Source organism: Diabrotica virgifera, chromosome 6, assembly GCF_917563875.1.
Source record: "Diabrotica virgifera virgifera chromosome 6, PGI_DIABVI_V3a".
NCBI classification, from domain to species: Eukaryota; Metazoa; Arthropoda; class Insecta; order Coleoptera; family Chrysomelidae; genus Diabrotica; species Diabrotica virgifera.
In genome coordinates this window covers 6,598,060-6,624,152 of record NC_065448.1, presented here as the reverse complement: position 1 = coordinate 6,624,152, position 26,093 = coordinate 6,598,060, and the positions used below count along the sequence as shown (strand labels likewise).

The following is a 26,093-nucleotide window of genomic DNA, read 5'->3' as shown; positions in this document are numbered from 1 at the left end:
CCCATAAAGCAGGACGTCAATGATGACTCTCGACAACCACCATGAGTCGGAGTCGATTGCTGACATTATGAGGTTGGAGGGTTGGTCGTTTGGTGTTTTGTTTCCTATTCGAAAGGAGAGCAGGTGGAAAAATTCCCATGGGGTGGCAGGAGGTGGCTGTGCGACTTTAAGAGATAGATAGAGTTATGCTGCGTTGAATTGAAACGACATTATAGGAAACGACAAAATGTGTTATCAAATGTGTCATTGTGTTAATAAATATATTTTGCACTACCGTACCTTCAAATTTCAATTTAATAATTTAATAAAAAAAAATTATAGGGAAAATTTCAGTGGTTGGCTATATACCGTAGTTTAAACAAACTTACGATGAAGTAAAAAACTTATTATGTTTAGTGGTACCTATATACAGTGCACTGGAATAACTGTTACCCCCCTATTAACTTATTTATTTTTAGCACATAATCAAAACGCTCAGCCAGGTCAACTTTTAAAATAATCATAGTATATTATAACATCCACGTTTCGAACTTTTACGCGATTCCTCTTCATGTGACAGGCATAACTTTGATGCTCGTGTTTGACTCTATAAGATATATTTTTTAAATTCTGCCGAAGGCGCCGGGTTAACATTATATCTACAAAATTCTTTGAATGCTGTTTTGTAAAATATATTGTTACAGCTGTTCAACACGAACGAGCTCCTCGCACCAGCCATCCATCACCCCTACATCATTACCATCTTGGATTGGGAGCCAGACTGAGACCTTTTTCGTTTGCTCCTATCGGTAATGTCTCCAGCATCAGCGGCATACCACTACAAATACAAAATCCTCCTTTACTGGACCCTATGATGTCCCAAATTCCGGGACATTATTTCCACCAAGGACTCATTTACCCTACGGCTTCGATATTGGGGGCGTTTGGAAAACAACCGACAGGGATGCACTCAGGACTCAGTAAGTATTATTCGTTATACAGGGTGATTGATTAGTAGGGTAAAGCTCAATAGCTCCGCTATAGTAATAGATAGCAATAAAAGTTAATAACAAAAATTTTAGCCACCTTTGAGCTTCACATTACAAAATTAGTTAGAATGTTACAGGGTGTTCGATAACACAGTGGCAGACCAAACTTATGTTTTTTTAAATAGAACACCCTATATTTTATTTTATATTCGAAATCCTGTTAACTTCTCCATCACAAAAATATAAAGGTTTGTTATGTTATACAGGGTATTTACAAAGTTATAAACAATTTTATATGAAAATCGTAACAAGTTCAACTCCCTGTATAAATAAAAATAAGCAAAACAACAATGGTTTATTAATGCCATATTTTTTAACGTATTGTAAAAATTTTCAAGAATGGTCGATATTGCTAATTTTCTTTATATCAAATACAGGGTGAGTCAAAACGCAAGTACATTATTTTCTCAGTAATTTTAAATAGAACACCCTGTATTTTATATCACTATTGAAAAGTACCATTACCGTACTTTAATTTTTAGATAACATTCCTTATGTCTAAATTTATTAGTTTTCGAGATATTTTCATTTTTCAATGGACCAGTAGCGTGGCCACCCAAATCACCAGAATTTAATAAACTGGACTGATTTTTTTGGGGTTACGTTAATAATGAAGTTTATAAAATACCTCCAACAACAAGGGATGACATGAAAAATAGAATCCAAAGTGTATCTCGATGTGTTAATTTACAAATGCTCCGTAGAGTAAGTAGCTCATTCAATGATCGTTTTTAGGCGTACATAAATGTGTTAGGAGATAATTTTGAACACCTTATGTAATTAAATATTAAAAATATTTTATTAAAAGTAGCTTCTAATTTTTTCAAACATGTTTTTTTGCAAAATGTATTACTGATAAATTATGTTTCGTTCTTTATTTGTTACTTTGTTACATTTACATACAAAAGTAGTGTTTAATTGTCTTCACAAAATATTGTATTTTGTGTTTGTGTGTTTTTTTGTAAAATTTATTACTAATTTTCTTTGTTTATTTGTTGCATTTACATATAAAGATAGTTTTTAATTGTTTCAAAAATGTTGCATGTAGTGGTTGTGTTTTTGTTTGTAAAATGTATTACTAATAAATTATTTTTATTTCTTTATTTGCTACAGTGTTACATTGATTACCGGATTGATAATCGGTAATCTTCAATTGTCAATTCAGTCATGGCTTACTTAAAATTTAACCTTTAACTACACGCGCTGGCGTACTTTGTACGCCAGATATAAGAATTCTATACTAGAAATATATTTAAAAATTTAATTTTTGACCTTGCTTATTTTTCTAACCTATCACTGGAATGTGCTTCACAATTTGGTTTTAGTTTCGTTATAATCGGCGTTCTGGGAAGATCGTAATTTACATTTTATTATTTGTTGTTTCCGGTGGTGGACAATATACCCCAGGATTATATTACTATAAGTCGTAATATAAGTACATATTTTAATTGTTTTTTAGTCATTATGGCAAAAAATATATTTTTCTTTGTAAACAATACTTTTTCTCCTGTAAAAAATCACATTTAAAAAAATTTTTATTAGTAATTTTATTTATCATGGAATCCAGTTATTCCATGATTCCAGTTATAAATCCCAATTGGCTTACTGAAAAGGAACTCCCAAGTATTCACTGATGCCGAATAGGGTTAACAAACAACTAAGTGTATTTTTTCAAAAAAAATTAAACAAATCCGCTGTTTTTAAGTGCATTTTCTTGTGGCGTACAAAGTACGCCACGCGTGTAGTTATGTTATAACTTGATGCGCGGGTAGTTAAAGGTTAAATAAATTTAAACACCTAAAATAATTTGCTCTGAAAAATGAAAATATCTCGAAAACTAATAAATTTGGGCATAGGGAATGTTATATAAAAATTAAAGTACGTTAATGTTACTTTTCAATAATGATATAAAATACAGGGTGTTCCATTTAACATTACTGAGAAAGTAATGTACTTGCATTTTGACTCACCCTGTATTTGATATAAAGAAAATTAGCAATATCAATAATTCTTAAAAACTTTTGACAATACATAAATAAAAAAATATGGCATTAATAGACCATTGCTGTTGTGCTTATTTTTATTTACAGGTACAGGGAGTTGAACTTGTTATGATTTTCATACAAAATTGGTTATAACTTTGTAAATACCCTGTATAACATTACAAACCTTTATATTTTTGTGATGGAGAAGTTAACAGGATTTCTAATATAAAATAAAATATAGGGTGTTCCATTTAAAAAAACATAAGTTTGGTCTGCCACTGTGTTCTCGAACACCCTGTAACATTCTAACTAATTTTGTAATGTAAAGCTCAAAGGTGGCTAAAATTTTTGTTATTAACTTTTATTGCTATCTATTACTATAGCGGAACTATTGAGCTTTACCCTACTAATCAATCACCCTGTATTTGCTAAAATTTTCACACGCGAAAAATAATATTATATTTTTTACTGTATCAAATCCTAAATTATCATTTAATCCAACCCTTATTTATAATTCGTACTACTGATTCTACCCTACTCCTTTGGAATCACAGACATTTTTCAATGATGCAAACGGAAACTCTCTCTATCTCTCTCTCTCTGATTTTGACACTCGAAGAGAACACACGGTTATCTACTGTCTCAGTACATAATAACCACTAGTTAACTCGCGAAAATACCACAAATATCTTTCTGCTGCCTTCTCTCTCGCTCTCTCTCTCTCTCTCTCTCTCTCTCTCTCTCTCTCTCTCTCTCTGACTTTGATTCTCAAGAACAATGCACGTGCTGTTCTCCTCTCTGTTATAAACAGTACTGTGGAACGGTTTTGTGCCCAGAATTTGTGCGCGATAGAACTCTTCTCGAATATATCCAAAAGAAAGCCACCCAGACTATCTTTCAAGCGAAGAACGCCACATTACCAACAAAGACTTTCTTTAGCAGGGTGACCAACTTTTGAAGCTCGTCGACTCCGTGGGGACTTAATTATCACCTTCCGAATTTTAAAGTATGGATATGGAAATTTGCAACACTTGTTTATTTTAGATGATGACAGAAAACTACGTGGACACAGTTTGAAAGTGAAGGAGGAACCCTTTTCATCGATAAGGCGCCAACATTTTCTGTAATACATAATCTGTCAACATAATCGTATTTTTAGTATATCTATCTATGGAACAGTCTCCCAACGGAAATTATAAATTCTCCATCTATGCCTTAATTATACAGTATTCATCTTGATTTGTTGTAGGTATTTCAAGCTCACCTTACACTATGCAGAAGCAACAAAATAATTTGACAAATCCAACCTCTTCACCTCGGTCTCCACGCAGTATCATTAAAGATGACGAAGTATCCAGTTCAGAAGAAATTGCTCAAAATAAATCATCAGAAGAAGGTAAATAAAGTAAAAATGTGTATGTTCTTATTAAACAAAAAATCAGAGTATAGCCTGTTTGTTAATTTTACTATTTTTGTTGATAGATGTACGAAATATGTGTTCATAAACTTACTAAAACTACATTTTACATTTTAGAGTCAATCCACGAAGAATCATCTTCGCGTCTAGAATTACCAATTGATCCTTGCAGACCTACCTCCGTTATAAGGCATTTGGAAGTGCCGTATTTGAACCTCTTTCCTGCTGAAAACGTTTATGAATCAGCAGCAAAATTGCTTTTTTTAGCTATCAAGTGGGCTAGGACAATACCTTCATTTTTACAGGTAAGTGTATAATGTAGAAGCAGTGTCGAATCTAGACATTTGACTTGGGAGGGGAAATTTGCCTTAGGGGGAACTTCCAATGAAACACCAACCAAAAGACATAAAAAAGATAAAACCAAACTACATAAATGAAAAGACATAAATAGTAACTTATATGCATTAAGTTCCCTTAATTTTTAAACGCTTTTCTTTACCTCAATAGTTTGCATCAAATCTTTAGACGTTAATTTGACTGACTTTTCTTCAATGCAAATGAATGAAAATTTGCATACATATGCATTCGCGGGAACAATACACGAATAGTCATTAAGCATTTTTTTATGTTTATTAATTGTGTAAGTAAAAAACGATTTTAACGGAAAATGCTTAAATTCTCTTGTTTTTTACAATGAAGAAACTTAAAACTTTTACAGATTGTAGCTAATTATTTAAACTATACATAATTTCACTTTTTACGTTAATTGTTTACGTTGTGCTTCATAAATAAACAATAAAGTTTCCAATTTTGAACGCTTATATATTTGTTTCTATATAAATCGGCATTTATTCGTGTCAAATTTCAATACGATACGAAACAAAACTTCAACCAAAACACAAATTCAAAAAATTCGTGTTTTTGTCGTAGTCTTAGAAAAACCACCGGTAGAGACGTCTTGTGTTACAATTAACATTAGAATGCGTTTCGTCGTATTAATTAATTAAACGCTTTTCTTTAGTTCAATCGTTTGGGTCAAATCTTTGGACGTTAATTTGATTGCCTTTTCTTCAATGCAAATGACTAAAAATTTTCAGACATATGCATTCGCGGGAACCATACACGAATTGTCAATAAAAATTTTTTGAAGTTATACTTCTTTAGGCGCGATTGAGATTGAGAGTGAATTTATATTGATCTGCGCGCATGCGCATACCGACAGTTTGGTATTAGTCTTTATACGGGCTCTGATTATGTGTTGAAATGATCTGTCAATAATTGTTCAATATGGAGGTTATCGGTAAACAAAAATGTTGTATAATATATTAGTTTTTATTGTTGTGAGGACAGAAATAAAATCAAATTTATAATTATAGTGACTTTTTAAATAGTTTTGAAAAGCCACAGGTACGTAATTCTAAATGTTTCAGTTGTATTCCAATAAAAAATTATTTTCATACCTATTTGGAAAATGTAAAAAAAAAATAATTTACTTACCTAGTACTTGCTATGCTATACCCCTAGTAGGCAATGCTTTAATTTACATAATCTGATTACGAACAAACTTTCTACAAATTTTCATCTAATGTATCGTTTTCTTACTCTATATAGGGTGAGGCAGATAAAGGGCCTATTAGAAATATCTCGAGAACTAAAGTAAAGAAAATTATGAAAATTGGAATATAGGGGTTTTGAGGTGTGAACTATTTAATGAAAATATTTTGGTCTCTTTGCTACTTCCGGTTATACCGGAAGTTGATTGTAACTTCGTTTTTTTAAATGAGACACCCTATATATTTTTACGTTTTTGGATTCTCCTCGATTTTTTATTTCTTAAAATATAAGGTTTTGTAATATTATATAGGGTAGATTAAAAGATAATTACGTTTTTTTATTAATTTCGTAGCAAAATTCACACCCTGTAGAATTGTAGTAGTTTTACATCAAAATCCCTTATATGTTCAAATGATTTTTAATATGGTCTGCTATTGTTACCAATTATTAGTATAGCTAAATTTTGAATTTTAGTATACAGGGTGGGTCGAAACTCGGAATGTGTATTTTCTGAGTTTTCTTAAATGGAACACACTATATTTTAGTATTGTAATGAAATGGTATTTTATGGTACTTTTTAATTTCTTAAGCATTCCCTATACCCAGCTGCTTTAATTTGTGCTTAATTGTTAATCGCACCAACAATCTTAACTACGTAGATATTTTGATAGCTCAACCATTATTGGCAATTTTAAGTATCAGTCTCGATTAGTATATATTTATTTCCGAAAAATTATTTGTGATTGAATATTTTTACGGCCAACCTAATAAAATTTCAGGTATTTTGTATTGCAATTATTGTTTGGCTTGAATCACCAATAACTCACAAATTGAAGCAGTTAGGTATAGGGATTGCTTAAGAAATTAAAAAGTATCCTAAAATAACATTTCATTACAATACTAAAATACAGGGTGTTCCATTTAAGAAAACTCAGAAAATACTCATTCTGAGTTTCGACCAACCCTGTATACAAAAAAGGAAAAATTTAACTATACCAATAATTGTTAACATAGTAGACTATATTAAAAATCATTTGAACATAAACAGAGTTTATTATGTGAAACTACTACAATTCTACAGGGTGTGAATTTTGCTACGAAATTAATAAAAAAACGTAATTATCTTTTAACCTACCCTGTATAATATTACAAAAACTTATATTTTAAGAAAGAAGAAATCCAGGAAAATCCAAAAATGTAAAAATATACAGGGTGTCCCATTAAAAAAAAACGAAGTAACAACCAACTTCCGGTATAACCGAAAGTAGCAAAGAGACCAAAATATTTTCATTAAATAGTTCACACCTCAAAACCCCTGTATTCCGATTTTCATAATTTTCTTACCTTGAGTTCTCGAGATATTTCTAATAGGCCCTTTAACTGCCTCACCCTGTATATTGTTGTATTTTAATTCGACAAAAATCAAACTAATAAAAATTCATATAAACAAAATGTCAAAAAGTTGTTCAGTTTGTGTATATTCCCACATGACGTATACGCTAAGGTGGTGCAGTTTGAAATCGCTTCGACTCTCGTACGGCGGGATACACGGGAAGTAGGTTCAAGCCAATGCAAGTTATATCATTTTTTTTATTTTTTTTATAGATTTTATGATTGTAAGTATATTATTATATAATTTTTTTCAGAAAATACGTATTTAATTAAAATTTTTGGCAACAATTATTGTTCAGAAATCATTTGTGGCATTTTTCAATGTGTTTGTGTGTGTTTTATTCTTTTATTTTTTTAATTTTTGGGATTGTTTTAATAAAAATCTTTGGAAAGTGGTAGAGAAACTGTTTAAAGTATATTGATTTCGTTGAAATCATATAATAGAAGTATAACTTCTTACGTGCGTACAAAGTATACACATTCTTTTTTTGTTTATTAATTGTTTAAGTAAAAAAAAAAGATTTTAACGGAAAATGCTTAAATTCTCTTGTTTTTTACAATGAAGAAACTTGAAACTTTTACAGATTGTAGCTAATTATATGAACTATGTATAATTTCACTTTTTACGTTAATTGTTTACGTTATGCTTGATAAATAAACAGAACAGTAAAGTTTCAATTTTTTTTGCCGATTCCGACTACTTTTCATGTTCGTACATCATATATTTTATACATATTTTAATAAACATGACGATATATTTTAATGTTTGAAAAGTGTAAGACTAAAAAGTAAAAAATAAAAAAATATGAAAAAAATATTTTTAAGAAACGCTTTTCTTTAGCTACGAGTGACTAAAATTAAATATATGTATTATAAAAAAATCAACTAAAAAGCAAAAACTAAAAAAAATTGAAAAAATGTAACACATTCGTTAGAGAAAAGCGTGGTGCGAAAACCGTTTATTCGATGAAGACGCGCCATGATTTTCTTTGACGAATGTGTTAGATTTTTTCAATTTTTTTATTTTTTGCTTTTTGGTTGATTTTTTATAATATGTTTCATTTTAGTCACTTGCAACTAAAGAAAAGCGTTTCTTAAAAATATTTTTTTCATATTTTTTTTTCTAACTAGCGTGTTTATTGGGTTAAATTTGTCTGTCTGTGGTTTAAATTTCATGTCAGCTAATTTATTTTTGTTTCAACAAGTTTTTTTCCCTCCTCGTAGATCCGTCACTGTCCACGGTGTAGAATACATATATACAGACTGTTTAGTGTTGTTCTGAAGCTATTTTCTTGTGGCATTTTTATAATCAAGTACAGTGGAACCCCGATAAGTCGGCCCCCGATAACCCGGAAGTCCGGCTAACCCGGACCGATTTTCATCAGATAAACATTTTGATTTTCAATATTTTGTATTTTTCAATTTAATTGTGGCTTATTTCGAATCAAAATAGTTAATTATCAGACAATCCTTTCAACAATAAAAGTGTATGTAATATAATATTTGAGAGATAATGTGTCTAGACTCTCTGTGTCGTGTACTTATGTGTGTAATTTGAAGACGAGATTAAAAATTACTCATAGTACACGCCGCAGAAACAACAGCCAGCTGTCTGTAGTATCTATTCCTTTTTATTTCAAACTGTCAGCATTGTTTAGGAAAGACTATTTAAAAAATTCTTTTATAAACAATGGTCTTTAGTATTGTGTGTCTTGTATTGTTTGGGTTTGGTGTTTTTTTTAGAATTGTAATGAGTAGGTAATATGTACTGTGCATATTTATAAAAATATTTCATGTTATTTCAATTCTAACGGAGTTTATCTGTAAGTATACCGTATTTTATTAATTTTTACCATATTCTCCGGCTATCTCGGATTTTCGATAACCCGGATCGGTCGTGGTCCCGATTAATCCGAGTTATCGAGGTTCCACTGTATATTCAAATGGGAAATAAGCCACAATTTTACCTAAAAATGATTTTATTAACGTTTCGACGCCCAAGTCGGGTGTCGTTGTCAAAATACAAAATAATACTAAATAAACAAAAATGTTGTTGCTTAGTAAAAAATTCTTCTAATAATTTATTTAATCTGACTCATTTATATCGGCAATTCAGACACGTATTATACATTTTAAAGTAGACGACTTTAAAATGATATTGCTAATATTGATGAGTTGCGTTCCTGGGACGACTTTACTAAAAGATAGTTCATTCGATTACATGAAATCAATCCCAACTCAAGAATATCCGCCATAAAAAATCATAGCATGTGATCTGTCTTTAAAAAGACAACCAAATGCAACGGTGGCACTGAAATTCTCGCGTTAGAGATTCCATAGTAAATCACGAGGGAAAACCAGGAAAAACCTCGTGATACTATCCCGACATCGTAAGTATTTGGGTTTACATTTAGTTTATTCTCAAAAATAATACCAAATTCTGACTTGATATTTTAAATTTTAAATAATACTAAAATACTAAATATGTACTAACTCGATATGTTACTGATTTACTAATTGTGGTATTTTCTTTCTATTGACTTCCTCCTTTAATATGGGTAACCACATCCTACTGCATTCTACCGAGGAATTTGCGACACAATTGGTTTCATTTAGCATAATTAGAGCCGCTTCTTTGATTTTTCTCTTTTTACTATCTGCTTCTTTTAGGACTATACTTGAATCTCTCCACTGAACTCTATGTTCATTATCCCAGGCGTGTTGACATATTTGAGATCTATCAAATTCTCTATTTTTTATATAGGACTGATGTTCATTTACTCTAACGTCTAATGGTCTTGACGTTTCACCTATATAAAATTGTTTGCATTCACAAGGTATTTTATAAATACAATTCTTTGTTCTTTCTTGTTCACTGTTAGGTTTAGTTTTAGATAGAATAGATCTCAATGTGTTTGTTGTTTTGAATGTTGTTGATATGTTGAATTTATTTCCTATTGTTTTAAGTTTCTCGGATAGTCCTTTTATATATGGTATTGATATTTTATATTATAGGAACGCAACTCATCAATATTAGCAATATCATTTTAAAGTCGTCTGCGTGTCTGAATTGCCGATATAAATGAGTCAGATTAAATAAATTATTAGAAGAATTTTTTACTAAGCAACAACATTTTTGTTTATTTAGTATTATTTTGTATTTTGACAACGACACCCGACCTGGGCGTCGAAACGTTAATAAAATCATTTTTAGGTAAAATTGTGGCTTATTTCCCATTTGAATATACTAGACTGTTTAGTGTTTGATTAGATACAGTGGCGACGCGTGACTTTTTCTAAAGTGTTACCAAAACCAGATGCAAAAAATCTTATTTAAAAAAATGAAGATATGGCTAAATGTATAATAATATAGCTTCAATAATATCATTTTGTATATCACTTGAAACTTTCGAAAAAACAGTTGATGTTTCTAGATGTTGGCAAAATTTTTGATCTTTTTTGGCAATTAATGTTAACAATTCCCTGTAATTGCCTCGAATGTCAGAGCCGTCGCCCTCAAAATGACTATAATTCTTGTTCGGCCAAGAAACGTACGGTACATATCTATTCTAAGTGAGCTAAGGATCAGGGCCGGCCCTAGGGTTTGCGGCGCCCTAGGCGAAAACAAATTTTGCGCCCTCATTACAGTTGAAAAAGTTCAACTAGCACTTTACCGGGACACGGTATTTCAACTCTGTGTTATGTTAATAATTTAATTTAATTTAATAAACCTTTGATTAATGACTGGGATATATAAATAAAATAACTGCTATTTTACATAACACAAACTTTAATTTCATAAAAAGCAAATGTAATTACATAAGACGTACTTTAACCAAAGGCATATGGGTTTAATGGGTCAAAGTTGAATTCTGTACATATAATTTTCATCATAAAAAACGGAGACTCAAAGTTAGTCTACAAATCTTTTATAACACTGTCTTAAACAATACACTGACTAACATATTGCAATATTGTTTGCTATTGGATTACTGTTCTATTAACTTCGGACTGAAAGTCACTTTTAAATACAGATTAGAAATTAACAGTATTTCTTGGCTAAAAACTAAAGTCCTAAGGGCACTTTTCTTGCTTTCTGCTTAGCAAATTCTTGAATGAGAACTTTTAAGTCTACTTGTCTTGCTCTCTCACTTTCAATAGATATTGTCGCCAGACCTACAAGTCTCTCCTGGCACATTGTACTGCGGAGATAGGTTTTAATTAATTTAAGTTTGGAAAAACTCCGTTCTGCACTAGCTACAGAAAGTGGCATCGTAAGCAAAATACGAAGTGCTACACATATGTTAGGAAATCCATTCTCAAGGTTGTGTTGGTAAATGTAGTTTAGGACTTCTTCAGGGCTTGATATAGAGTCGATGAGATGATGAGAAATTGCTTTCAATTCAGAACACAGTCCTACAGCATCAATATCAGATTCAATTAAACGTCCATCTTTTTGAATTCCTAATGATTTTTCTAAGTTGTTGCACATCGACTTAACCTCAGATGTAGTCTTGTTTTTAAGATCAGTAATGTTGTATAAAAATCCAAAGACACCAGATACTGTATTTAACTGGGAAAATCTTTCTTTTACCGCATTAGCAGCCGTGTCTAAAAGAGCAAAATAAAATTGAATCTTGAAACTTTCTGACGGGTCACTGGCAACATTTGCTGATTCATCTGTTGATTCATAATCAAACATTTTCTTCTTTTTTCTTATTCGGACCTTCTCCCTCTCAAAAATTGGTTCTATTCCAACTTCTTCTGCTACTTCCTTAGCATCAACCAGAACTCTCTGAAACTGTACATCACTTCTGGCTGTAACCAAAAACTCTTCGGTTTTTTTCAGGTGACTAACTGCTTTCTGGAGACTCAAATCCTTTTCTTGTAGTATCTTACTGGTTAGGTTTACCTGAAATAAAATATTGTGCCATGTAACAAGGGCAACAATAAACTTGAAGTCTGAGAGGTGTTTAAGTAATCCAAGTGCTTCTACCTTCGCAATACTGCCACTTGATCCTTTTAGAGAAGTGTCCTCAGAAATCTCCTCCAAAGCATCACACACATGAGACAAGTGGTACCGCAGAGGCGTTAGTGCATCAATTCGACTGGACCATCTTGTATCACTTAAGGGTTTTAATGTCAAAGCTGGAACATGACGGCGCAAAACATCCCATCGTCGAGTTGATGCCGAAAAAAACACATATGTTCGTTGAACCACATCGAAAAAAGTAGTAACCTCTACACAGCACGAAGCTGCATCGTTCACAACAAGGTTCAAAGTGTGTGAGCAGCATGGAACATAAAATGCACGTGGGTTGACATCTAAAATTCTCTTTTGAACTCCACTTTCTTTTCCTCTCATGTTGCTTCCGTTGTCATAACCTTGCCCACGAATATTCTCTACAGGCAAAGAAATCTCTTTTAACTTTTCTAAAACTACTTCCGTCATATACTCACCACTGGTACTTTCAGTGAGAGGCACAAATCCCAAAAAGTGTTCTTTTACAAGTACTTGATGATAACTAGATACTTCTGTTGAGGATGCCAGAGATGACTTTGGTAGTTCAACAAATCGAATAATAATTGTCATTTGCTCTACGTGACTAACATCTGGTGTGCAGTCTAAAATAATAGAAAAATATTTAGCCGTATGTACTGAGGACAATATATCTGCATTTATTGCATTAGCTAAAGTTTGAATCATCTCATTTTGTATATTTTTCCCTAAGTAATGAGTGTGCCTGTTGACATCACTTTTGATTTTTCTTAGATGCTCATTCATTATTGGGTCAAACATGGCCAAATATTCAATAAATTTTAAAAAATTTCCGTTGTCATTAACATCTAATTTTTCTGTCGTGCCGCGAAATGACAAGTTTTGGGACCCAAGAGTTTTGACGAGAGCAAACAGCCGTTCTAGAATTTTCTGCCAGTAAATTTCCTCTTGTTTTATTTTTTGTTCATAAACATTGTCAACAGTTAAATTTTTTTTAAGTGCTTTTTTCAGTGTTTTCCATTTTTCAAAGTTTTGAAGGTGATCATTTGATGTTTCGTGCGTTTCAAGGAGGGCCGACATATTGTGCCAGTCATTACAACCACTTTTGCCTAATGAAGAAGAGACATTTATGCCGCCAAACACCTTACAACAAAAACAGAAAACTTTGTCGGTAGATTTTGAGTATTGAAGATAGTCTCGGTACACATATTCACCATTTGGAAGCCTCCTTCTATAATGAAAGTCAGAAAATTTTCTGTTATTCACACCCTTCGGAAATTTTCCTTTTACTTGGTCAGGTCCATGCTCTACTAAAATGGTTCGTAAAGTTTGGCGATTAATATTTAGAGTGTCCCAAGACGCTGGATCAGCATAATCAAGCGTAACTTTGGGTGAGATTGAATTTTCCGGCAGTAATTCCACTGCATTATCTGTAACGTCAACGTCCATTTCAACGAAATTATTTTGAAATTCTTGCAGTTGACGTTCGTTGTTTTCTGCAGAAGTAGATGGCGGTTCAATAGCTGTTATCCTCCTAGGACATTCTTGAGGTTGGATCTGGATGATTCCCCCAGAAGTAGAAGGTGATTCAGTATCTGTTTTCTCTGTAGCATATTCTTGAGGTAGGAGCTGGTTGGTTTTTCCAGAGGTGGAAGGTGATTCATTATAACTTTCCTCCCTAAGAGTTGTGTCATTTGGTTTAATTAAATATTTTTCAAAAGACCCTTTAGCTTTTTTTGCTGACTCCTCTCTTTCCTGTCTTCTTTTCTTAAACCAAGAGCCCGAGTGTTTTCCTGACATCATATCTGGAAAGAAAATAATGATTGGATTAAGCTAACTTCATTTTGAAAAAATGAAAAAATTTTGAATGTCTTTACTCAAGATATGAAATTAGGATTACACCCCCAAGAAGCAAGGACTTCTCTTAAATAAAATTACATTAATAGCCTATTATTTTAATATTATTTATAAATACATTTAAAGTAGGCCTAATTTTGAAATCAATTTGATAGAAATTAGAAGTTAAAAAATTTTACAAAAAAATCCAATGGTCATTCTTGCTTAAAAAGTCAAGTTATACTGTTTTCAACAAAAAATAATTTGTTTTGATAAATATTTGGAAGCAAAATTAGAAATGTCCAGGTGGATTTCAAAACTAATAATTCATTCAACATTCATATTGTGTAATATTAAATAAATTAAACAACCACTCAGTTCGCCCAAATCCCAGAACAGCAGCCAGCATGACCAGCACTCAGCAGCCAGTTCCTAATCAATCACATCGGCATCGTAGGCGAAACAGAGGCAAGTGTTCACAAGGGGTTTTCTTTAAGTTATGATAATTAAACAATCTCAATTTTGATTTGATTTAGGCCTATATACAACAACAATATGACAATGGCCTATATGATATGATGACTGAAAAAAATTATAAATATGAAGAGTATAAGCTACTTACTTGTTAATTCAAACTTCCTTTTGCAGTTTTGTTATCGTAAATTAACAACTACTACTACTGTCAATCAATGCACAAACAAAGTCAACAACACTGCACTACTACACTAAACTGAAAAGTGAAAATGCATAACACGCAGCGCCCTAATGACAGACTAGTACTCTTATTCTGTTCACGCTATGACTGCTGGCTTGACTGAAGTGAAGAGTGTGGGGTTGCCGCGACCACTGCGCCACTAAGTAGGCTTACGCTCAGCGAGGTTGCCAAAACGAGTAATTAATGTTAACGTTAAGTTATAGTTTTGCGTTTTCTTATTTTATAAGACAACTAAAATAAAATATCCTTCACCTTTCATTACCCAGTGATTTTTCTGTCTCTGCGAGTTACACAACTACTACATGAGAAAGTACTACGTCCCTAATTTTGCGCCCTAGGCGGATTTTGCGCCCTAGGCGGCCGCCTAGTTCGCCTATATGGACGGGCCGGCCCTGCTAAGGATATACGAGTACCTATCTATTTTTTTAACAAACTCATTATGTTTAGCAATATTTGCTTTAAATGCTTGGTTAAGAGAACTTTTGATTTTTGTTTTGCCAAACTGAATCAAATTGGGTATACATCTTACATGTAGGTAACGGAGAAATTTCATGTCTCTTTTTTAAAACTCTAAATCTATTTAAATCGTGAACCTGGTCCACCCATTTTTCTGTAAAAACCAGAAGACATGGCCAACAATACAGTCTATTTTTCTTGCAACCCTGATATACACAGCGCGCTTACGCCCATCGCCCCTTCAAAATTTTCACACTAGCCAGTCCCGAGCCGCTCTAGCGACAGCGAGATAACCATTCATTGTCACTACAAATGAGACTGGTAACAGAATATAATAAAGTGCAACTGAGTCACATAAACTCGCCAATATTTTCGTGTGTCTGGCTATTTACTGAATTAGGTACTATTAACACATAATATAATAATATATTTCTATTGGTAAAAATAAAATAAAATAATAAATGGAATTATTCATCGTCATAAAATACATATTTATTTGCAAGATTTTTAACTGTTACCAATGGTAACAGTGGTTACATGGACGCTTCGCCAGTGATTAGATATACCCCAACGAAGAAAGCGCTAAAATTGGCAACACTAACAATTCTTATGAGAATGAGTTGCATTGCCATTGTAGAGTGACGAATAAATCGGCGCAAATCATGTGCATTAAATGGGCGGTGGGGAAACAGTGTTGCCATTTATTTATAGTGCGTATATCTAATTGAAAATTAAACAGTCTGTATAAGAATTGCTAATATATAACATAAATGGAATGATTAACACTTCTTTGTTTTAGTTATCATACAGAGACCAATCCATTCTCCTAGAAGAAAGTTGGAACGAACTGTTTGTGCTGACAGCAGCACAATGGGCATTCCCTGTAGATGAAGGTAATAACAATCACTTTACAGATTAATTCATTATCCAATAATTTTAATTCTTAACTTAATTAATAAGTTCAAAGTTTTATTTCCGGAGAAATAAAGACTTCTCTTGGGACCAGATTCTGGGTACTGCTGTATTCGTGGTTTCTAATACTTGCAAACCAAACGAATGATAAATGAAAGAAGACACAGGGAAGTCTAAAATTTGCACTTCACTACGTGTCTATTCATCAAGGTAAAAATTCCAACGAATTCTTGGCCCCTATGCTCAAATAGGAGCAAACTAATATAAAATGAAACTGAGAGACATCGTATATTTCCATTCGTTCAGAGAGGATCATAAACCCCTTACGTAAGTTCCACCCTCATTAGGAATCATGGGGATACCTCAGAGGTAACCATATATGCCCCCGACGATCCCTAATGAGAGTGAAACACATGTAATGGGTTTATGGTCCTCTCTGAACGAATTGAAATATTAGTCCAGATTAATAAGATTTTTCTCGTGACACATCCCCTCCAGGCCGAAACCAAATTTTTTGAGTAGTATGGACAACTACCTATAATAATAACCTATATGTTTCCTGCAGCCGATTTTGATGATATACATAGTTATAAACAAATGAAGATCAAAACACGGTAAATTTTCGCTTTTTTCGTCTCTTACCAAAAAGTTAAGCATTTTAAACAAATTTGAGAGTAAGATACTCATAAATCGTATAAAAACTTCAATATGGCATTCGCTGAATATGTCTATCCTTATTGGTTGCTTAGAAAATTGCAAAATAAATCATAAATTTTTGGTTTTTATAAATATTTATAAATTGTGTAAAAATTAACTTAGAACCTTCTTATTACACGCAATTTTGAGACTTCTTGTGCTTAAATTAAATTTTAAATTTTAAAGCAGTTGGTCAAATAGTTTAAAAGTTATTTAATTTGTTTATCCCAATTTCATTTTTTTTGCAACACTATAAGTCAGAAAATTATGACGTTACAGTAATACTGCGGACAGTTTATAAAAGAACATTTATACTATTAACTTAATTAAAAAAAAATGACATAAAGTTATTTTAAACAGTGTAAAATTATTTTGCAAAACATGTCAATTTTTTGCTTACATATAAACAATTAGAATAACTTTTTAACCGTTACCCGTAGAAAAATGATTTTTCCATATTTAGAAAGACTGAATTTTTATACAGATTTAGAAAGAAAAACAATTGTCCTAGGACAATTAGGGACGAAGTTAGCCCCCCTTTTTTTAATTCACATGTTCTTACAAAATAATTTTGCAATATTTAGAATTATTTTTTGTCATTTTCTTTAATTAAATTAACAGTGTAAATCTTCTTCTTTCATAAACTATCCAAAGTATTACGGTAACTTTATCATTTTCTGACTTATATTGTTGCAAAAAAAATTAAGTTAAGAAAAACAAATTAAAAAACTTTTAAACTATTTGACCAACTGCTTTGAAATTTAGGGTATAATTTAAGCACCAGAGGTCTCCGCATTCCGTGTAATAAGAAGGTTCTAAGTTAATTTTTACATAAGCTATGAATATTTATAAAAACTAAAAATTTATGATTTATTTTGCAATTTTCTCAGCAACCAATAAGGATAAACATATTCAGCGAACGCCATATTGAAGTTTTTTATACGATTTATGACAGTGGCGGCTCGTGGTCTTAGAGACAGGGTCGGCAAGGTTTTTTTTGTCTTCTCGTATAGGTATACCATCAAACTAAATGGCTTAAATCATCATAGGAGATTTTGTTGTTTTTTTTTTATTTGATGTACTTGACATTCTCTCTTGTTTCATGGTGTTTCGACAATACGTGTTGATTCTTTTGAGACAAGATAAATCCCGTTTATTTGAGGCAGAAATTGGTGGTAATAAGAAAATTGATGAACAGTTTGTTGTAATGAATTGCAGTACTTACTACATAGAATTATACATACATATTTTGTAACTTATCTCACTTTCTGAAAATATTTGGATCGGCATAATTTTTAAGTACCTAACTTGTAATAATAAATATCTTGGAAATTCTTTGGCAAAGGGTACTTTTAAATTTTGAATCGTAAAAGAGGTCAAAAATTTGCAAATCTTCAAAATTCGAAAAACGACTATCTATTTGCATATAATAGTAGGTATCCAAAATTTCAAGATATCGTTTTTCGAGATATGTATCATGTCAGTGTCTTTTTTGGGATGGTTCGGAAATATCAAGCGAATCCAAAACGTCACTGCGTATATATTGGAAACTACTATCATTACGAAAATATCTGAGATTTTGCAACAGCTTTCGTATTCTATTTTTGGAATTAATAATGTCAGTTGACTGATTTTGAACAACAATGAATATCTTGGGCCAACTCTGTCTTAAAAATATTTAAAAGAATATTAAAAGAGTAATCATTTAATAAAGTTCTCAAACCGATTGCTTCACGGATCGAGGTATCGCCGCTTTCAAAATCGTCGCCTTCGATAATAAAATCAAAAACTTTCAAAAGCTGTTACGAAAATCTGCTACAGATACTAAAACTACTAGAGATAATCTGCTTAGATAAAACTAACCGAGATTTAAAATTTCATCGCTTCTGACAAACTGTTCGCTGTTTTTTCGAAACAATTTTGTTCTAAAGCAGTAACCTGTTTAGGTGAGCTAAACTGACAAGAAAAGACGATATTCTTTATTTTTTTACGCGTATCATGCAAAAATAAATTCATTATATGCGCATCATAGTTCATACTGAGTAAATAAAGCTTGTGATGCAATAGTTTTAACTTTTACCTGGAGACCATTCAATTCACCACACATCACAGCAACGCCGTCATAAGATTGCCCCAGTTTGCCCTATCAATTTATTTTTGATATCAAAACATTTTAATCTGTTCTTTAAAACACCAAAAATATATTCTGCCTTATTGCTTTTACTCACGTCTCTAAAACCTAAAAACCTCTCATAAATATTACCACGTAACGCGTATCGAACAACAATATAATTGTTAATTGTGAATGACATGATAATCAGAAGTTTCATCTACTTCCAGCGAAAAGCAAATGGTTTTCTAAATCTCAGATTCAATAACGTTATTCAAAATGTAACTATTTGATTATATTATGTATTAATTCATTCTGTATTACGAATACACTTCGAATCAGAAAGTAAATATTTCTAAAACAATTTTATTAATTCTCTATAATTACTTCGATTTTTAACAAATGCTTCGATCCATCATGTCCACTAAATGATAATTCCTGACAACTTAAAAAATTACAATATCAAACGACGTAAAACCGCGTGATTATTTTTGACAACTTCTGCCGATGCGATGCGATGCTCCAAATGAAACACCGACCGGCAGATTTAAATGTGCCGTACTTGGCCGCTTAAACCCCAGTCGTCCCCAGTCCAATGGCCACGGAGAGAATGTATGTATGTTCGCTTTCGCTTGCTCATCGACTTGTTATGTCGTTGAGTTTTACGTGTCGTCAAGCGTTGGGTACGGCTAGCCGAAAAGTCGGATGAATGGCTTGGATCATTCACTTTTTGAGAAGTCGTGTTATGCGCAGGGATCACTTTTAACGTTCGGATTGATCAAATCCTTTTAAAACCCATGAATAAAATTTAGTCTGTATTATCTGACAGATTTTTTTCACTTCACAGATACAAATATTAAAAAAAATTATATCTATAAATGTGTGGGTCGGCACTGCCGACCCTGCCGACCCTGACCGGCCGCCACTGATTTATGAGTATCTTACTCTCAAATTTGTATGCTTCACTTTTTGGTAATAGACGAAAAAAGCGAAAATTTACCGTTTTTTGATCTTCATTTGTTTATAACTATGTCTGTATATCATCAAAATCGGCTGCAGGAAACATATAGGTTATTATTATAGTTGTCCATACTACTCAAAAAATTTGGTTTCGGCCTGGAGGGTGTTGTGTCATCAACAGGATATTTTTTTTCCTTATTTCTCTGAACTACATATATAAGATGTCTCTCATTTTCATTTCATAATATTTTTGTCATTTTTTTTTGAAAACGATTTTCATAAAATGTAATTTTTATTACAGTCAATTATTGTTGTCTAATCCCATATAAAATGTATGTTTTTTTTTCTAGCAATATTATTAAGTAATGTAGTGGCTCCCACTTCCCGCCAGGTGTTCTTGGAAGACGACGCCAGAAAATTAAAAGAAATCATAGCAAGACTTAACTTACTAAGGGTGGATCACACTGAACATGCTTGTTTGAAAGCATTGGTACTGTTTAAAGCAGGTAAGTAACGCTAAAACTAAGATTAATATTATAAAGATTAATATAAAACTCACCAGGCTTCCGGGTTGAACGGCATCGATATTCTCAGAGCCGAGCTTTCGACATCCTCACTGACGTCTTCTTCAAAGCTTCCGGGATTTCAGTCTCCTGAGCTACCAGACACTACATTATTTACTGGACACTGCTGTTTCGGACGGAGGATCGGTCATTTATACCGTCGATGATGACGTGGTTCACTGAAGTGGTGCTTGGGATGGGGTTGGCGCGAAGATTTTTCACAGCAGGATTTGGATTGGTCGGTGGAGCGGACGATGTCTTCTTTAGGAGATGTATCCATGTCGAAGGCAACCGAGTGCTAGCATCTTTTTTATTTAGACAATTCGGCCGTTTTTCAATCTCTATGGCCTCTCAGCTAATTATTGGTTATAAAAGCGGATGGGGACTACAGTTCTGGCGTTTTTGTGACATGTAATCTCTCATCCATTGTTCTTAGAATCCTGCACGTTTTGCTTTGTTTCTCTAAATATGTATCTTAATGAACGTATTTAGGTATGTTGACAGCCTCTCCTATTATGTGATTTTGGGCTGTTTGTATTTGTTTCCTGCTTTTTTATACGTATATCCTCACGCTGCTGAGGCATGGTTTAACACTGATTATCATAATGCTGTTAAGATTATGCTATTTGCCTTCCTTATTTTTGTTTTAAGTTAATGGATATACTAAAAGAGATAGGCCTGGATGGACGAGACATTCAGATAATAGCCAATTTGTACTGGAATCAAACAGCTGACATCAGAATTTACAACCAGACATCTGAAAAAATTCTGTTCTTAGAGGAGTTGGGCAAGGCTGCGTGCTCTCCCCACTTCTGTTTAATTTGTATGCAGAAAAGATTTTCAGAGAAACAATAGAAGACAGAACAGAAGGTATAATTGCCAATGGAATATTCATTAACAATCTGAGATAACGCTGATGACACAGTTCTGCTAGCAACGGACAGGGATGATTTGCAGGTACATATTCAGTGAAGGACCATAGCCAACAAATGGGTCTGAAAATAAACATAAAGAAAACCAAATAGATGGTCATCAGCAGAAAAAAAATATAGCTAATAGCTTGACAGATATTAGAATAAATGTGCAGAGAGTGCAGATGTGCATGGTGCAGAGAGTACAAGCATACAAGTATATAGGCTGCTGGGTCAATGAAAAATGGGACTTAACACAGGAAATCAAATGCAGACTAGAGAAAACGAAAACATCATTTAGGAAAATGCAAAAGGTACTAACCAACAAAGGGCTAAAAATTACGCTAAGAATGCGATTATTATGCTGCTATGTGTTCAGCATTTTGTTATATGGAATGGAAGCATGAACCCTCACGAAAACAATGTGCAAAAGGATTGAGACTTTTGAAATGTAGGCTTACCGCAGATAGCGTGGATGAACAGAGTAACAAATCAAGCGGTAATGCAGCGACTAAACAAAGAATGAGAAGTACTGAATATCATAAAACGAGGAAAACTTATTATCCAAGGACAGATAGAGGCAACGCGCGGCCCCGGACGCAGAAAAACATCCTGGCTTAAGAACCTCTACCAGTGGTATGAACTGACCAGCACGACACTATTTAGGTCAGCTGTGGACAACGTAAAAATCATGCGACTGATCTCCAATGCACTGAGAGGACAAGACACTTAAAGAAGAAGCATTTTTGTTATAAATATAAGTTTATTTTGCTTTTCCTTATTATAGTCTAGTCGCAACATAGGGGGTCCGGTGGGCACTTTTAGGTCGCCGCGATTTGATGGTGGTATAGGGTTTTTCGGTCTCCGAATCCAATGGAGTGGTCTGGAAGCCCAAATGTGGTGCGTTTAATTGTTATTAACAAATTATGGTAAAATTAGGTGTTTTTAAGGAATAATTAGAAGCCCTGTAAATAAATTGATGGTGTTAAGGTCTTCTCTGGTGTATTTTTGGTTGCTGAATCGAATGCGACTAGTCACGATTGCTCGAAATATATTCTTATTTTGTTAATAACAAAATAATTGTTTATTCGCCGAAAAGCTCGAAATGCGCTATTTACAGCAAGTTTGTAGTCTTTTTCATAGTATTTTTATACGATAAATCGATTGCCACTAGTCGTGATAGCTTAAACCACGTTCCGACTTTGTTATTAATAAATTATTGCACAAATAACGGTTTAAAGTACGTTTACTCACGGTTTTTGCTCTAAATTTTAAAAAACCACTTGGATTGACATGAAATTTGGCATAGACGTAGCTAACATGTCAAACAAAACAAGTGATATTGTGACGATGTCTGCTTTTACCCTGGTGGTGAGTTTCTCCCCTTTTTGGGGGCTGAAGAAAGAACCATTTAAAATAAGTTCGGAAGTGGATAAACTGATTAATTCTAATTACGTATTTTTTATGGGAAATAAGCCACAATTTTACTAAAAAATGAATTTATTAACGTTTATTATAAATTTATTTATTAAATTTTATTTATTTATTAAAGTCTTCTACTTTAAAATGTATAATATACGTCTGAATTGCCAATATAAATGAGTCAGATTAAATAAATTATTAGAAGAATTTTTTTACTTAGCAACAACATGTTTGTTTTATTTTAATAGTATTTTGTATTTTGACAACGAAACCCGATTTGGGCTTCGAAACGTTAATAAATTCATTTTTTAGTAAAATTGTGGCTTATTTCCCATAAAAAATACGTAATTATAAAAATGCCACAAGGAAATAGCTTCAGAACAACATGATTAATTCTAAGCAACTTTTGTTCTATACAGTTTTTTCACTAAGTTAATACTTTTCAAGTTATTTGGTTTTTTTGTTGAAAAATTAACATATTCACTCGCAAATAACTCGAAAAGTATTGACATAGTGAAAAAACTGTATAGAACAAAAGTTGCTTAGAATTAATCAGTTTATCCAATTCTGGACCTATTTTAAAGGTCTTTTTTAAAGACCTTATAAAGGACCTATTTTAAACCCCCGAAACGGGCTGAAACTCACCCCCAGGGTAAAAGCACACATCGGCACAATATCACTTGTCTTGTTTGACATGTTAGCTACGTGCATGCCAAATTTCATGTCATTCCAAGTGGTTTTTTAAAATTTAGAGAAAAAACCGTGAGTAAACGTACTATAAACCGTTATTTTTGCAATAATTTATTAACAATAAAGTCGGAAAGTGGTTTAAGCTATCACGACTAGTGACAATCGATTTACCGTATAAAAATACTATAAAAAAGACTACAAACTTGCTTTAGATAACGCATTTCGAGCTTTTCGGCGAATAAACAATTATTTTGTTATTAACAAAATAAGAACACATTTTGAATAATCGCAACTAGTCTCATTCGATTCAGCGACCAAAAATAGACCAGAGAAGACCTTAACACTATCAATTTATTTACAGGGCTTCTAATAATTCCTGAAAAACACCTAGTTTTACCATAATTTGTTAATAACAATTAAACGCACCACATTTGGGCTTCCAGACCACTTCCATTGGATTCAGCGACCCAAAAAACCTATAATACCATCATCAAATCGCGGTGACCTAAAAGGGCCCACAGGACCCCATATGTTGCGACTAGACTATTAGCGGAATGGGACGTTTCGATGCCGCCGGTTCATCGCCGGCCGTTTCGATGCCGCCGGTTCATCGCCAGTCCATTTCATCGCAGTCATATCTCACATTTCATAGAATTCCTAATTAATACTAAAAATAACTAATAATTGTAACTGTCGAAAATTCGGAAATATATCAGATAGCGATTAATTGACTGGCGATGAATCGGCCGGCATCGGCATCGAACTGGCGGCATCGAAACGGCGGCGATGAAACGTCCTAGACCCGACTATTAGTGTTGGGAATTGATTTTTGTTACTTTTAGTTTGTTTTTTTTTTAGAAAGCAGAGGTCTGTGTGAACCAACTCACGTAGAACTCCTTCAAGACCAGACTCATGTCATGCTACACGAATATTGCTCTCAAAAACAAAACATCCACAAAGGAAGATTCGGCAAATTGTTGCTCACTCTTCCAGCTGTTCAGTCCGTTTCTAGGAGAGGACTGGAGGAACTTCTGTTTAGACAGACAGTGGGAGACGTGGCCATAGATAGACTCTTGGGAGACTTAGCGAAAGCTGCTGGATAAAGGGGAGCGTGTATATAAAATTTAATGTTTGTGTATGTTCTGTAAAATATTGTAATATTTTTGTGTTTTTTTTGTATAATAAAATATTTACTAAATTTTGAAGTTTTTGGATGTATAGATTGGAGTAAGATTGTACTAAATCATTTTCCAAACATTCTCCCCCTCTAAAAACAAATGTTTTTTAGGCAACTAAAACTATAAGTCTAAAGAAAAAACAATAGAGTATTAAAAAAAACAGTAAAATCCTGTATAAAAGGTATATTTAAAATCCCTCAAAAGGGCCACATTAAAATCACAACATAACTAGTTTTCGACTGGTTTACCAGTCATCATCAGTGCTTACCTAAAATGAATATAACCTGATAAAATAATGCAAAGATATTGAAATTTTGACTACGGTTAAGAAAATTATAGGTTATACTCACGTGCAATGTACAAGCTAACCACTAAGATATTGCTTAACAAAAATATGTGGGTCAAAGCCCAGTAAAAGTTGTCCGTCAAGGAAACATTGGTTTAAAACGTTACATTAAACTAGGATGTTTAAAATATTTCGCTAATCTGCCCCAGCCCCAGGTAACAATCTGAGCTGTGGATATGACTTGTTCACATGTTAAAAGTATGACGGCAAGTGACAGTGAAATGGATAGAGACCTCCGAACGATGGCAAGACAGAAATGACAGTTTCACAGGAAGTTGAAAATTAACTTGTCATATTTAAAGACTAAGGTGTACAGCTTGTTAAAATTAGAAATGATGTAACGACACACTCCATTGTGAAAATTATCATTTAAAATTCGTAATTTATTCACGTATACTTTAGTGGAGTATAGAGTATTGTTTTACAATATATTAAACAAGTATAATGACAGTAGACTGAAGTTAGAACAAAGAATATTTATAAATCTTTATAAATCGTCTACTTATAAATCAGTTAGACGATGAGTTTTAGGTATGGTCCTTTTCATAGGCATTTTTCAGTGCGTCACAAATGATAGAAAAAAAGGTAAGTCCGTGATAATACACATTTATAACATTTGTTCTAACATGAAATTTTTGTTAAATCTGACAGTTGTCACATTTTATTTGCAATTTGGCATAAAAACAAATCAATTGTGTTTATTGCATTTATAAAATGGTATTTTCTTTGATTTGTATAGTCTTATATTCGTAGATATATTATATAATTCGTAAATATTTTTTTTCGATTATAGAGCCATCTATCGACAACTAGAATAAATGTTATAAATGTCTGTAATCACGGACGTGCCTTTTTTCTGTCACATACAATTTAATGCGTTAGAAAGAAATCGAAAAACTGTGACGCACTGAAAGATGCCTATG

At 32.8% G+C, this 26,093-nt stretch overlaps 1 protein-coding gene across 1 annotated transcript in view; it reads left to right on the top strand.

The window, feature by feature from the left end:
• Nucleotides 1-24,830, top strand: part of LOC114349445 (nuclear receptor subfamily 2 group E member 1-like) — a 41,308-nt gene extending 16,478 nt beyond the window's left edge. Inside the window, exons 3-8 of the mRNA XM_028299824.2 lie at nt 684-959; nt 4,263-4,409; nt 4,548-4,735; nt 16,182-16,275; nt 20,411-20,566; nt 24,505-24,830. Of these exons, the coding sequence (XP_028155625.1) occupies nt 684-959; nt 4,263-4,409; nt 4,548-4,735; nt 16,182-16,275; nt 20,411-20,566; nt 24,505-24,749 (1,106 nt within the window). The 3' untranslated portion in view covers nt 24,750-24,830. The remainder of the gene's footprint in view (nt 1-683; nt 960-4,262; nt 4,410-4,547; nt 4,736-16,181; nt 16,276-20,410; nt 20,567-24,504) is intronic.
• The last annotated feature ends 1,263 nt before the right edge of the window (nt 24,831-26,093 follow it).